The sequence below is a fragment of the Astatotilapia calliptera genome, chromosome 5, assembly GCF_964374335.1.
Source record: "Astatotilapia calliptera chromosome 5, fAstCal68.1, whole genome shotgun sequence".
Taxonomy (NCBI): domain Eukaryota; kingdom Metazoa; phylum Chordata; class Actinopteri; order Cichliformes; family Cichlidae; genus Astatotilapia; species Astatotilapia calliptera.
Window position 1 is genome coordinate 3776429 of NC_137426.1, and position 12639 is coordinate 3789067.

Genomic DNA, 12639 nt, shown 5'->3' on the forward strand with positions numbered 1-12639 from the left:
AATGACAGCGAGACTCAAAACCCGCTGAAAAGGTGGGTTAGCTGACGTTCCGGCGATGAATGTTTGAGAACGCTGATCTTAAGAGCCTGCCAGCTGATTACACACAGGTGCCACAAACGAGGGGGGTGTTGTGACTGCCCAGTGATGGATTACTAGCACACAGGAAAACCCAGCACTCACCTGGACCATGACAAGTACATAAGATATAAATAAAAGAAAAAGTAAAATAATTAATTAAATAATTTCATTACAAGCGAATACTAAGTCTCACTGAGATTAAAAGCCAAAGAATAAAAGTGGGTTTTAAAACGCAATTTGAAAGTGGACAGTGAAGGGGCCTCTCTAACGTTCAAGGGCAAATTATTCCACAATTTAGGAGCCACGATAGAGATGGCCCTGTCCCCTCTGAGCTTCCTGCTGGATCTCAGTACCTCCATAGCTTGCCCACTCCAGCTCCTATGACCAAATACAAACATTGGGGAAGAGAGTTAGCTCAACCCACCACAACTTCCAAGCTAGCAAGAATTATCTATTCATGCTAGCGTTCACGTTTCCTAGAACACATATGTGGCACACACGTACTACACATTTAAAGCATCTAACAAAAAACAGGCATAATGATGACAATAATTGAACTAAAATTGCAATCAGAAACATCAGGGTGGCTAAATATGAATTATATGTGTGTTTTACAGTGTTGGAAAGAAATGACACCAACCTCTCCCACAGGGGAATTGTAGAAAAGGGGAGAGGCAAAAGGGGTACACTGTATTTATAGGGTTGCACCAACGAAGAAGAACAATGAGGAGGGGCGCTAACTGATAATGAACATAACTACAGGTTTGGAGGTCCTAAAAGCAGGTATAAAAGGAACAGTTTGGGGGTTTAGAACACATTTTGTGTAATTATAACAAGATGTGATTTATGACCCTGTTACACTGTGAGGATTCCATCAGGGCAGATGCAGGATGGCGGACCATCTCATAGATTTTCGTACTGCCCCAGTTGAGGCACAGTTGATCGGCTGCTCCGATCACGCACTTCAGGGGGTCTATTTACAATCCCTAAATGACGTTTTGAAGATCAACTCGCTTCATGCGACAAGCCATCATCGTTTGAGGAGTTTGCCTCGCTCAAAAAACAAAAACAAAAGAAGTGATTCAGTCCCAGAGCTGATGCAGTTATCCCTGGAAGACAGAGAGCGCTTCTATTGTGGACAGCTTGAACATTTAATTTCTTCGCATCCAAAAAAACTAAAAGGATCTGCCTGCCGGCAGATTCGGGGGTACACACAGTAACCATAAACCCCATCTTCAGCTTCCGGTCTCTCAGTTGGTAGGACAAGATACCCACTCGTTCCAAGCCCTAGTCGATTCTTGGGCTGAGCAAAATCTAATAGATTCTGGCCTTGCACAACAGTTGAATCTTCCGCTATGCTAGCTCAATCCACCACCATTCCCGCCAAGGCATTAAATGATCGCATCCTTGCTCATATCACGCACCAAACTGAACCCCTCAAACTAGTTACATTGGGAAATAACAAAGAAACACTAGCGATTTTTACACACCAGTCCCCTAGTACCCGTCTCATTTTAGGATTTCTTTGGTTAAAAGTATAAAATGCCCATCTAGATTGGGCGGGGCAAAGGGTGTCGAGCTGGAGCCTTTTTTGTCATGCAAATTGCCTTGTATTGGCGTGTCCCCCAGAGCCAGTCAAATCTACTAGCACCAGTGAATCCGTCACAGATCTCTCTCTTATATGCACAGAGGTATTCATTAAAGACACCTTACCACCCCACCCCATGAACATGGCGAGCGCTTCTCAGGTCAGCCAGCTGCCAGCGCCAGTATGCCAACCAGCACCGCTCAGCCAAACCCACGTATGCTCCTGAACAAAAGGTATGGCTGGCTTCCAGGGATATTCCCATATTGCCCAGAACTGAGTCCCGTAAGCCGTCGCCTCAGTACATTGAGCAATTCGAGGTGGACAAAATTATCAATTGAACTTAATTGAATTCAGTTTCATTTAATTTCATTTATACAGTGCCAAATCACAACAACAGTCGCCTCAAGGCGCTTTATATTGTAAGGTAGACCCTACAGTAATACATACAGAGAAAAACTCAATCAGATGATTCCCTATGAGCAAGCAAGCAAGCATGAAGGAAAAACTCTCTTTTAACAGGAAGAAACCTCCGGCAGAACCAGGCTCAAGGAGGGGTGGGGCCATCTGCTGCGGCCGGTTGGGGTGAGAGAAGGAAGACAGGACATGCTGTGGAAGAGAGACAGAGATTAAAAGCAGGCACGATTCAATGCAGAGAGGTCTATTAACACATAGTTAGTGAGAACGGTAACTGAAAAAGAAATATTCAGTGCATCATGGGAATCCCCCAACAGCCTACATGTATTGCAGCATAACTAAGGGAGGATTCACCTAATCCAGCCCTAACTATATCCTTTAGCAAAAAGGAAAGTTTGAAGCCTAATCTTAAAAGTAGAGATAGTGTCTGTCTCCTGAATCCAAAGTGGAAGCTGGTTCCACAGAAGAGGGGCCTGAAAACTAAAGTATTCACCTGACCTTCTGCGTGTCACAGTTTAAACCGGTGATCACGAGTCCTTTGCCCTTTGTCTGTTGTCGAGTCCACAGATCATTCCCTCCAACTACCTACAGTTATTCACCATTCGATCACTGGTCTCGTCTGCTGCCTTCTCAGCAACATCTCTGGTATGGATTCTACACTCACCTACCTGCCTCCTTGCTTCACCACATTCTTTCTGGACTGGATCATTCTCATACTTGCCCAGACCTCCACGATCTTGCCTCGCCCTCTCGCATACCTCCACCTAAAATAATATTAGATAACTTTATTGTCACTGCACAGTCATACATAGTACAATAGTACAATGAAATTGGAAAACTGTCCCACGTTGGCACTACGTACAACACAACACGACAAGACACAATAACTTAACTTAAGTAATAACAAGAAGAATAAGTGTATGTTTATTGCACACTGTTATTATTAAACATTATTATCATTATTGCACCTTTTTATAAATATAAATATGATTAATGTTATTGTTGTTACCCCCCCCCAAAAAAGTCACACGGTTTTTTAGGGTTTTTGCAAAGATGCATTGTGGACACACCTGATGAAAAACTGACAGGAAACCACTGTGCTAAACAAAGACACCATGAAAAGCTGATGTAACCATCACAGGTTTCAAGATTATCGCCTTCATCATCCTGGCTGCAAAAAGAACAAAAAAAAAACAGACCTGATGAGGAGATCTCGAGCTGACAGTCAAACTGTTTGCTCGATTTGTCGAGCAAGTCATTGGCCAATGAGCTTAACACTGATAATCCTCCTTTCTTACACATTGTATGACAAAGTTTTATGAAATAAACTTCATGATTTATTTAATGTGACCACAAAAATGAGCCCATATCTTTTTCTTTTTCTTTAAATTTCAAGAATAACTGTCACCATAATGATTTCTAAAAAAAAAAAAAAAAGAAAGAAAAAAAAAAACCCCAACCCATTTCTTTTGAAATTTCAGCATTATCACCGTCACCATCAAAACTGTCACCATGGTTGCAAAAAACAAAACAAAAATAGTCGTGATCAGGAGGTTTGGGTTTGACAGGGAAACTGCTTGCTAAATTTGCCAATTACAAGTCATTAAAGATTCAAGATTCAACACATTTATTGTCATGTGTACAAAGAAAAGTCAAAGGAGCTTGCAAAGAAAAGCGTCTGGACTTCTTTAAGTTACTTGAAGACGTTTCACCTCTCATCCAAGAAGCTTCTTCAGTTCTAAGGTCAAATGGTGGAGAGTCCCAGATATAAACCTAGTGGGAGTGACCCCCCACAGAGGAACAAAAGGACCCCCTGATGATCCTCTAATCGCCTGAGCCAAGGTGTGAAACTGGGTGTGGGTCCCAATCAGCCAGAGTTTCGGGTGAGCTCATTGTGAAACCTGGCCCCACCTTATCATGCGAATTCCTGAGGTCAGATGGCCCAGGATGTGAGTGGGCATTCAGGCGTCTGGGGAGGGAACTCAAAACTGGATTATAGATGGCAGAGAGTTGGTGTCGTAAACCACCGCCTCTGTTCAAAGATGGTCGCTCACAGTGGACATAGATGGCTTCTTTCACTCCTCTTTCAAACCATCTGTCCTCTCTGTCCAAAATGTGAACATTGGCATCCTCGTAAGAGTGACCTTTGACCTTAAGATGCAGATGGACTGCTGAGTCTTGTCCTGTGGAGGTGGCTCTTCTGTGTTGTGCCATGCGCTTGTGAAGTGGCTGTTTGGTCTCTCCAATGTAGAGGTCTGGGCATTCCTCGCTGCACTGTACAGCATACACCACATTGTTAAGTCTGTGTTTTGGCGTTTTGTCTTTCGGGTGAACCAGTTTTTGTCTGAGCGTGTTGCTGGGTCTGAAATGCACCGGGATGTCATGCTTGGAGACATCAGCCATAATAAAGGCTTGCTTTTCGTTTAAACTCAGTTTTGTCTCCTCCGTGTCCTCATTCACTCACTCACACACACGGTCTGCCCCAGCAAGCCGTGACAATTTCGTTTAAAAGCTATGTTTCGCTTACAGGCTGCGACAGATGTTTTTATACTCTCTGTGAGCTCAGAGGGCCAAATAAGAAATGGTTGTGAAATTAGTTATTGTTATAACCTCAGGATAAAAATACTCGGAAACTCAAGTGCCAGTTTTAGGACGTTTACTGACCACTTTTAGAAACAACCACAGCTAGTCGCATACATACAGGAAACTGTCCCACACATAACATTCCGGCAGGGAGAACCCTGAAAAACCACTGAAGGTTCCGGGGTGCAACGCCCCCAAACATACATTAACAACAACACTGTCTATAACAGTTACAGTCTGTGCATTTGCTAAAACAGAGCTCGCATTAGCAAGTAACCAAGTAACCTTAAGGAACCTCTGTAGTGTAGCTTTTTCTTACTAACCACTTTGGCTAACATGTGTGACATACGGGAGTTAGAGTGGCATATGAAAAAGAAGCTCATTTAGAGCAAGGCTTTTCATAAGAGGAAAGGGGAGACATGGAATGAAACACAAGGAGAGGAACATGGGAACAGAAAAGGGAGACAAAACAGCACCTATAGATTGAGGTAGACACTGGGGAGGGGGAGGGGGTTTCAAAGGTCTTCCTCTGTCCTTGTGAGGGGGTGGGGGATCAAACACAAACGTGACTGGGGAAATATACACGGAGGACAGCAGTAGAGCATGACATGTTGTAGGATTTAAAAAAGTATGTTTGAACAGTTTAATCTGCTTGTCTCTGGTGTTTCTACAGCACCACCTAAAGGTGGAAACCCATTACAGTTCTGCAGGTTTGTGTGTCATACCAAACAGCTTCATTTGAGCTCTGACTCATTTTATAAAAGGTTCAAAGTAGTCCTTGGAAAGGATTTTAAGATATAATCCAAAACTAATGGGGAATGGGGATCTAGGGTTCTTAAAGGGAACAGGCATCCATAACATCCACCTCTCTTCGGGTCAGTACACTCTTAACTCATGCAGGCTCGCCGCACTACAGGGAGTCTGTACACAGGGAAAAACACACAGTAAGTTTCCTCAAAGCATAAAGGCCAGCAAATGACTTCAGGTGCCAGCCACTACCTTAAGCTGATAAGATCATGTGAGACAGGTGGGTGATTTCCTCAGGTGTGTAGAGCAAAGGCCAAGACCCTGAAATAAGGCCCAACAGGGAGCACGAACAACAACAAAAATCACAGATAGAAGAGAGGAGAGACAGAAACTGAAGCAGAGAGAAAGAGACGAGACAAAACCTGAAGATGTCAGCAGGGAGAACTAAAAGACCACAATATAACATTTTGTATGAGTGCTCTATATTTTGCTTTTCCCAGAAACATGGAAGAAATCAAGTGACATGACTGACTTTGTTGTAAACACTTTGTTACCATTGTTACTAAACAGTTTCCCCTTGAAAATATGACAAGACGGAAACATCAGTTTGCTACAGCGTTTGCTAAAAAAAGGTCTTGCCCAACTAACGGTACCCCATCTTGATAACTGGCCATATATTTGTCATTTTTATCTATAACTGAAACTGCAAACACACATTTAAAGTTTACATCGTTAGAACAAATACAAAAGGTTCTGTTCCAAGGTTAATGACGTTAATGATGTCGATACGTTGAATATTAACTATCCAGTTATTTATTTCATTCAGCCAACCACTCTGATCGAGTCGCATCACTGGTGGGATGCTTTAAGTTTCCAAAGATTTATGCAGTTGACAAAAATCTGCCCTGATTCATATACAATGTTTCTCCAGATATTATCAATGAGCCAGCTTGAGGAGTACCAACGGCCACTTTACTGTTTGAAGAAAAAGAAAGAAAACAAAAGTATATAAAAAAAAACAACCACAAAAAACAGTCCACTGAAAACAGCACCAATTGTTTCAGAGAACAACTCTAAAATTCTTCATACTTTCAAACAGAAAGTTTGTGTAAATATTGTGGATATTTTGAGGTGACAGAAAGAAGCTGTTTCTAACAACTAATGAGGAACCGGCCATTTCAAGGCAATTACTTACCTGTACTGTAAAATAAAAACCCTGAAATGTTAGAGATCCTCTATGAGCAGCAGCTGGGATGGAAGAACAACAGCAAGATGTTGTGCATGTCTTGTACTACAACACACACACACACACACACACACACACACACACACACACACACACACACACACACACACACACACACACACACACACACACACACTTTAATCCAAATAAAACAGCAGTGGAAAAACGTTTCTTGTTTTTAGAGAAAATATATAATCAGACGTTTAAAGTTTAAAGACGTTTAAACTATCAGACGCTTCCATTTCACTGACCATCAAAGGCCCTTCAGGTGTCTCAGTGAAATCCTCAGTTCATTTCAAACATCCTGAACTTTTACACAAAGAGTATATTCTCTTTGGCAGATGTTGAAAGCATCAAATATTCTTAGGAAAATGTCGACTGTTGACATGAGATTTATCTCTGGTGTGTCATAAACATTCACAGAACACATTTAACATCTGATTAATAGTTCTCATTATTTTAACATGATTCAATCATTTACAAACTTTTTATACCTTTACACTTTATGTTATAATTGTTCACATAAGTACATGTATACAATTATGTAATGTACATAAAGCATACATGTATATTACATACATAAAGGGCTCCCAGGGTTATGTGTGCACTTTGCCTATGTGTATTATTCTATCACATAAAATTACACATCCAGTCAAAGAAATGTGTAGTTCTTTGTTTCCATTTAAAGATTTTTACTTCTCTTTTAGCTCAGTTTTGGACTCCACCGCTCCAAAGGGAAATATCCAGTTTTTCAAATGCTAAATGATCCGTGCCAGCTTTTCTCTCACTGTGTCCGTGAGCCAGTTTTATTGGCTGTGTGGTTTAACACGGACGTTTCCTTTCCTGCTTAGACTCTCAGTCAGTCGTTCTTTTTCCACTGACAGTGAAGGACCTCTTTCAGCTCTCTCTGTCTTCAGACATTTGTGGTTATTGATCTTAACCTAATTGGTGAGTTCTTTTCTTTATTTTCTGTTTCTTTCTTTAAAAAATTGCTTCAGTATTCAAAGTGGTGATTGAGCTTCTTTTCATTTTACTGGACTTTTGATTGTGTGATGCCAGGTCAGAATTGGCGGGAAACCAGCCAGACATTTTCTCTCAGCCTCTTATATTTAGTTGTTTTCATTTTTCTTTCTTTGAATTTGAATTTTACTTTTGAAGTTTGACTTCTAGTTAACATTGTAAAATGGTTTATTTTAAGTCAAACAATTATCAATTTGGCAGCCAGGTGCCCAAACCAAACTAAAAAGTGAAAGGACAGGTCTAATACATCCACCACCATCACCTTCTTAGTAGCTTACCTGAGTAAGGGTTAAAGTCAGGGCTGAAGCCTTTCAGAGGTCGCTCTGGGCAAGTGTGAGCTTAGACACAAAGCACTGTGTCTAAGTATGGTTAGCATTCTCATTGATGTTAAAGCCTCTGAAATTATGTAAATGCTGTGATATTCTCAAAAGTTTGGTTTTACAGTCAGAATGAAGATCGCAGCCTTCAATGTCAAGAATCTTGGAGTGAGAAAACTCAACAAAGATATTGTACGAAATAATCTAATCAAGGTAAGTCATGAGACATTTACAACTTAATTTGATTAAATTATGATGCTGTTTTATTGTTGAGGTGTGTTTGTGTCATCAACATATTCAAACACTTAATTATAGAACGTATTGCCACAATAAGAGTTGCTGACTTTTAAGTGTGTGACGTCAGGCCATTTTTGCAGTATACAGAGTTATTTAAGTTTGTTCACACTGGCTTGTAAAAGTTGATGTGTTGGATTCCCAGTGGTTGCTGAACTGTTGCACCAGACCTTTATTTCTTAAATGTATTTTTACTAAGTGGGTTTGTGTGTTTCTCTTAGATTGTGTCTCGGTACAGTGTGGTGGTGTTACTGGAGGTCCGGGATCCCAATGACAGGGCAATGAGCAAATTTCTCACAGAGCTCAACAGACACAGGAAAGTCATCACAAACCACATTAACAGGCATTTACACCTGCTGACCACTGGAACTAACTGACAACAACAGTATTCCTGCTGTAATGCCAAACACACAATATGTACAAAACCTCCCAAAAATAAAACTGAACTACAGTTATGTCTGTTTTTGAACAGGGGGAACAGATCTCGTCCATACAGGATGGAGATCGGTGCCCCAGTAGGACGACATTCCTACAGGGAGCAGTTTGTCTTCTTCTACAGGTACAATCATCTGACATTCATATGTTTCATAGATGTCTCACATGTCCGGAATTAAAAGCTCAAATCTGTCAAGACAGATCATTGCATTTAGGAGAAGATTTTAAGGAAAATAAAACATTTTTTAAAAAGTTTAAGATAATCCACAGAAATGATTTCAGATATTCTTCAAACCAAAATATTAACTTTTATTCACCGTCCATTTTATGCCACTTATCCGGGTCCAGAATGCAGGAGCAACAGTCTAAGGCAGAGGTGGGCAACTCCAGGTCTCGAGGGCTGGTGTCCCTGCAGGTTTTAGATGTGTCCTTGAACCAACACAGCTGATTTAAATGGCTAAATTAGCTCCTCAACGTGTCCTGAAGTTCTCCAGAGGCCTGGTAACGAACTAATCATGTGATTCAGGTGTGTTGACCCAAGGTGAGATCTAAAACCTGCAGGACACCGGCCCTCGCGGCCTGGAATTGCCCACCTCTGGTCTAAGGGGAGACTCTTCAACATTTATTGCATTAGATATTTTTTCCTTTAAAAGAAATAAAAGCACTCTATGAATGTTTAAGAGAATAGGTGAACATGGCTTTTAGAAAAATCACCTCCTCTTCTTCACCTACTCCAGCTGTTCTGGGAGGACACGGAGGCGTTCCCCAGCCAGCAGAGAGACATGATACACCAACCCTACACCAGCCTGTCTGTCCCCAACACCCCGACACATTAAGAGTCAAAAACCTGGAGTCGGGACTCCACCCTATTCCTGGCCTCAGACTTCCTCAGACAGCACAAGATTCACAACAATAAGCAACTTCTCACGATATAAGTCATCTCAGTTTGGGCTGAGACCTTGGCTATATGTTAGCATGAGGGAAACAGATGTGTGTGTATTTTCTGTCTCAGACAGGATGAAATGAGTGTGATTGACCGTTACCAATATGAAGAAGAAAACAAAGATGTGCTTGCCAGAGAGCCCTTTATTGTGCAGTTTCGCCGCCGTTCAGCCAGACGTATGTATGAGTGTGAGCTTTTGTCCTCTACTTCTACATTCACAGGGACCAGTTTGAAACTGGTGACGCTGCTCCTTCTTCCAGGATACAGGCTAAATTGTCCATGAATGTCCATACAAGTATACAAATAAACAAGTACTACTGTGCATGTTCACCTGTAACTAACTGGTTATGTTTGTGCTTCCAGTTGTGAAGAAGCTTGTTCTGATTCCCGTCCACACCAAACCAAAGGATGCTGAACATGAGCTGCGTGCTCTTCATAATGTGGTCCAAGATGCAAGAAGGAGATGGGGCACTAATGTAGGCTGGAAATGAAAGAGTGACGAATTTACAGAATGGATTTGTTTACGATGCTAAATAACAATAATAACAATAATATGTTGATTAGAGCAGAAAAGGTCATGAAATGATTGATAGTTACAATCATTGATCTGATTGTCATTCTAGACTTCAAGCACTTCCCAACAGCAGGCTGTGGACAAATTTTATAACAGTAAACTATTTTTATTTGTTAAGATAAAGTTATTGTTGACAAGAAGTCAAAATAATTTGCTTCTCAAGTTATTTAAATTAATTTGTTCTTTGAAAACCAAACCTGTGCCGTTATTATGTTTGACATATGAGCGTAACTAAAATGAAAAATCTGAAATGTGCTCAAACCTAAAGACTGGAGAACAAAATTATATTAAATGATATTGTTATAAAATATTTACCTTTGTATTTTCATATATATTGTCTTTCAGAGCATCATGATTTTGGGGGACTTCAATGCAGATGGACGTTATCTGTCAAGTACTAAAAGGACAAACATCAGAATGAGCTCTCGTCCCTACTTTTGGTTGATAGATGAAGACGCTGACACCACTACTAGTGACCTTAATGACCATACATATGACAGGTATCTTCATATTTACTACTTTTCTTTATGTTGTTGTTGTCTTGCTCAGAGTCACACGATTTTATTTTTAGCTTAGAAAATATTTGAATATCTAAATAGTTATTATTTATAAATATAAATACTTTCCTATTTTAAGATTAGGAAATCCGGGTGGGCAAGATCCGTTTCTATGCTGAAAAAACAATCACCGCCCCTCCTGCCTCACAATGGTTTCACTGCCTACACCTCCCTAGTTCTGTTTCATTACAGACTTAAAACAAAGAAAGTGAAATGCTTCTTGATGGCAAATTGTCATCTGCATGTTAAACAACAGGCAAAGTCAAATGAATGCATGATTGTGACTCTATTTCCTGCCAACAGGATTGTTGTGTTTGGAAAGAGGATGAATGACGCAGTTGTTCCTGGCTCTGCAAAGCCTTTCGACTTCAAAAGAGCGTACCGCCTAAATTATGACACAGTAAGACATTTAATATTAAAAACATTTAATTCAACATGGCAATGTTTACGTGCAAACATCTCACTTCACCGCTGTTTGCCATGTTTTTCTACTTGTAGACTCGATCCGTCAGTGACCACTACCCCGTGGAGGTGGAGCTTCGGGACAATTAACGTATGAAGAATTATAGAAAAAAGCTTTATTTTTACATTGAGAACCTGCCTTGAAGTGAGATAGCAAACAAATTTCACCCCCAGTTTTAATCAGGAACCATGTATGTGTCTTATATGTGTAGTTATATAACGGTTCATGTTAAAATAGTTTTTGCTGTCTTTTTTTCATATTATGTGCAATTTTATGTCAAAGAAGAGTAAATGAGGCACTCTGCCTTTTAGTAAAATTAACAACTGTGTTTTTGGAGGAACTTCAAAGAAAAAAACAGGATTGAATTGATCCCCTGGGTTTCAATCAACCAACACAATGGCAAATAAACCTTTACATCCACGCACAACTTGCTTTGTTTTTCTTTCATGTTCAATTTTATGCAATGACTGGACAAGTGGAGCATGAATTGTCAGGGTTCCTGGGTCAGTAACCCAGTGTTTTCAGCTTGTTCAGGTTCAGTTTATTTTGTCACTCGTTCTCATTTTCTGTTGTTCTGTTCCTGTTACTTCTATGTGTCATTAGTTAGATTATGTTCAGCCATTCACTCACCGGTCTCTAATCACTAATCATTCAGTCTGTGTATTGAAGTCTCTCAGATTCATCGGTTCATTGTCGTGTCATTGTTGTTGATGTTAGGTTGTCACTGTATGCTTTGCTCATTCAGTCATTCAGTCCGTCCGTCCGTCTGTCCGTCCGTCAGCCATTTCCTGCTCCTGTTCTGTTCATTCACTCCATCTGCACTAAACACCAGCTTTCACCACAAGTCGTGCCTGTTTTGAGTCATCTCTTCCTCTCCTCCACACACGAAGCCCTGACATGAATGAGATGAAATATGGTTATCTAAGTGATTTTACAGGTTTTATTTAATAATATAGTTTTACATTTTAAATAATCATTTTGTTTATTTATTGTATTTTTGATTTGGATTGAATTTTGCAAATGTATCCAGTTACCTCATTAATGTTTCCACCCGGGGAGGGAGCCTGGCCCAGCTGCCACAGGGCAAGAAGCAGGTTACACCCTGGACAGGTCTCGACAGGGTGCCAGACAGTGGCAGGGCTACAAATGCAACTATAAATGTTATCTTTGAAGCAGTCCTTGCAGACAAAAGTGACACCAGACAGAAATTTAACGCCCCGGTCGCAAGTTTAACTTAACTGTATAGATGTAATATTCTTCTGTGAGAAAAGTACACCCCTCTCACGTATCCCATGGACACATTGGCTGTTTTAATTGCTGCCTTTCTGTATTGTTTTGTTTATTTGAGACAGAAGCGACAATGTCATGTAGTGTTAAGAT

The 12639-nt window shown here is 40.5% G+C and overlaps 1 protein-coding gene across 1 annotated transcript; it reads left to right on the top strand.

The window, feature by feature from the left end:
- Positions 1-7376: 7376 nt before the first annotated feature.
- Positions 7377-11686, top strand: LOC113021877 (deoxyribonuclease-1-like). The gene is made up of 9 exons (XM_080301564.1): positions 7377-7604; positions 8121-8206; positions 8509-8607; positions 8740-8846; positions 9735-9841; positions 10029-10141; positions 10585-10739; positions 11100-11196; positions 11295-11686. Exons 2-9 carry the CDS (start codon positions 8126-8128, stop codon positions 11346-11348), a joined length of 813 nt encoding a protein of 270 aa, XP_080157690.1. The 5' UTR covers positions 7377-7604; positions 8121-8125; the 3' UTR covers positions 11349-11686.
- Positions 11687-12639: the final 953 nt, after the last annotated feature.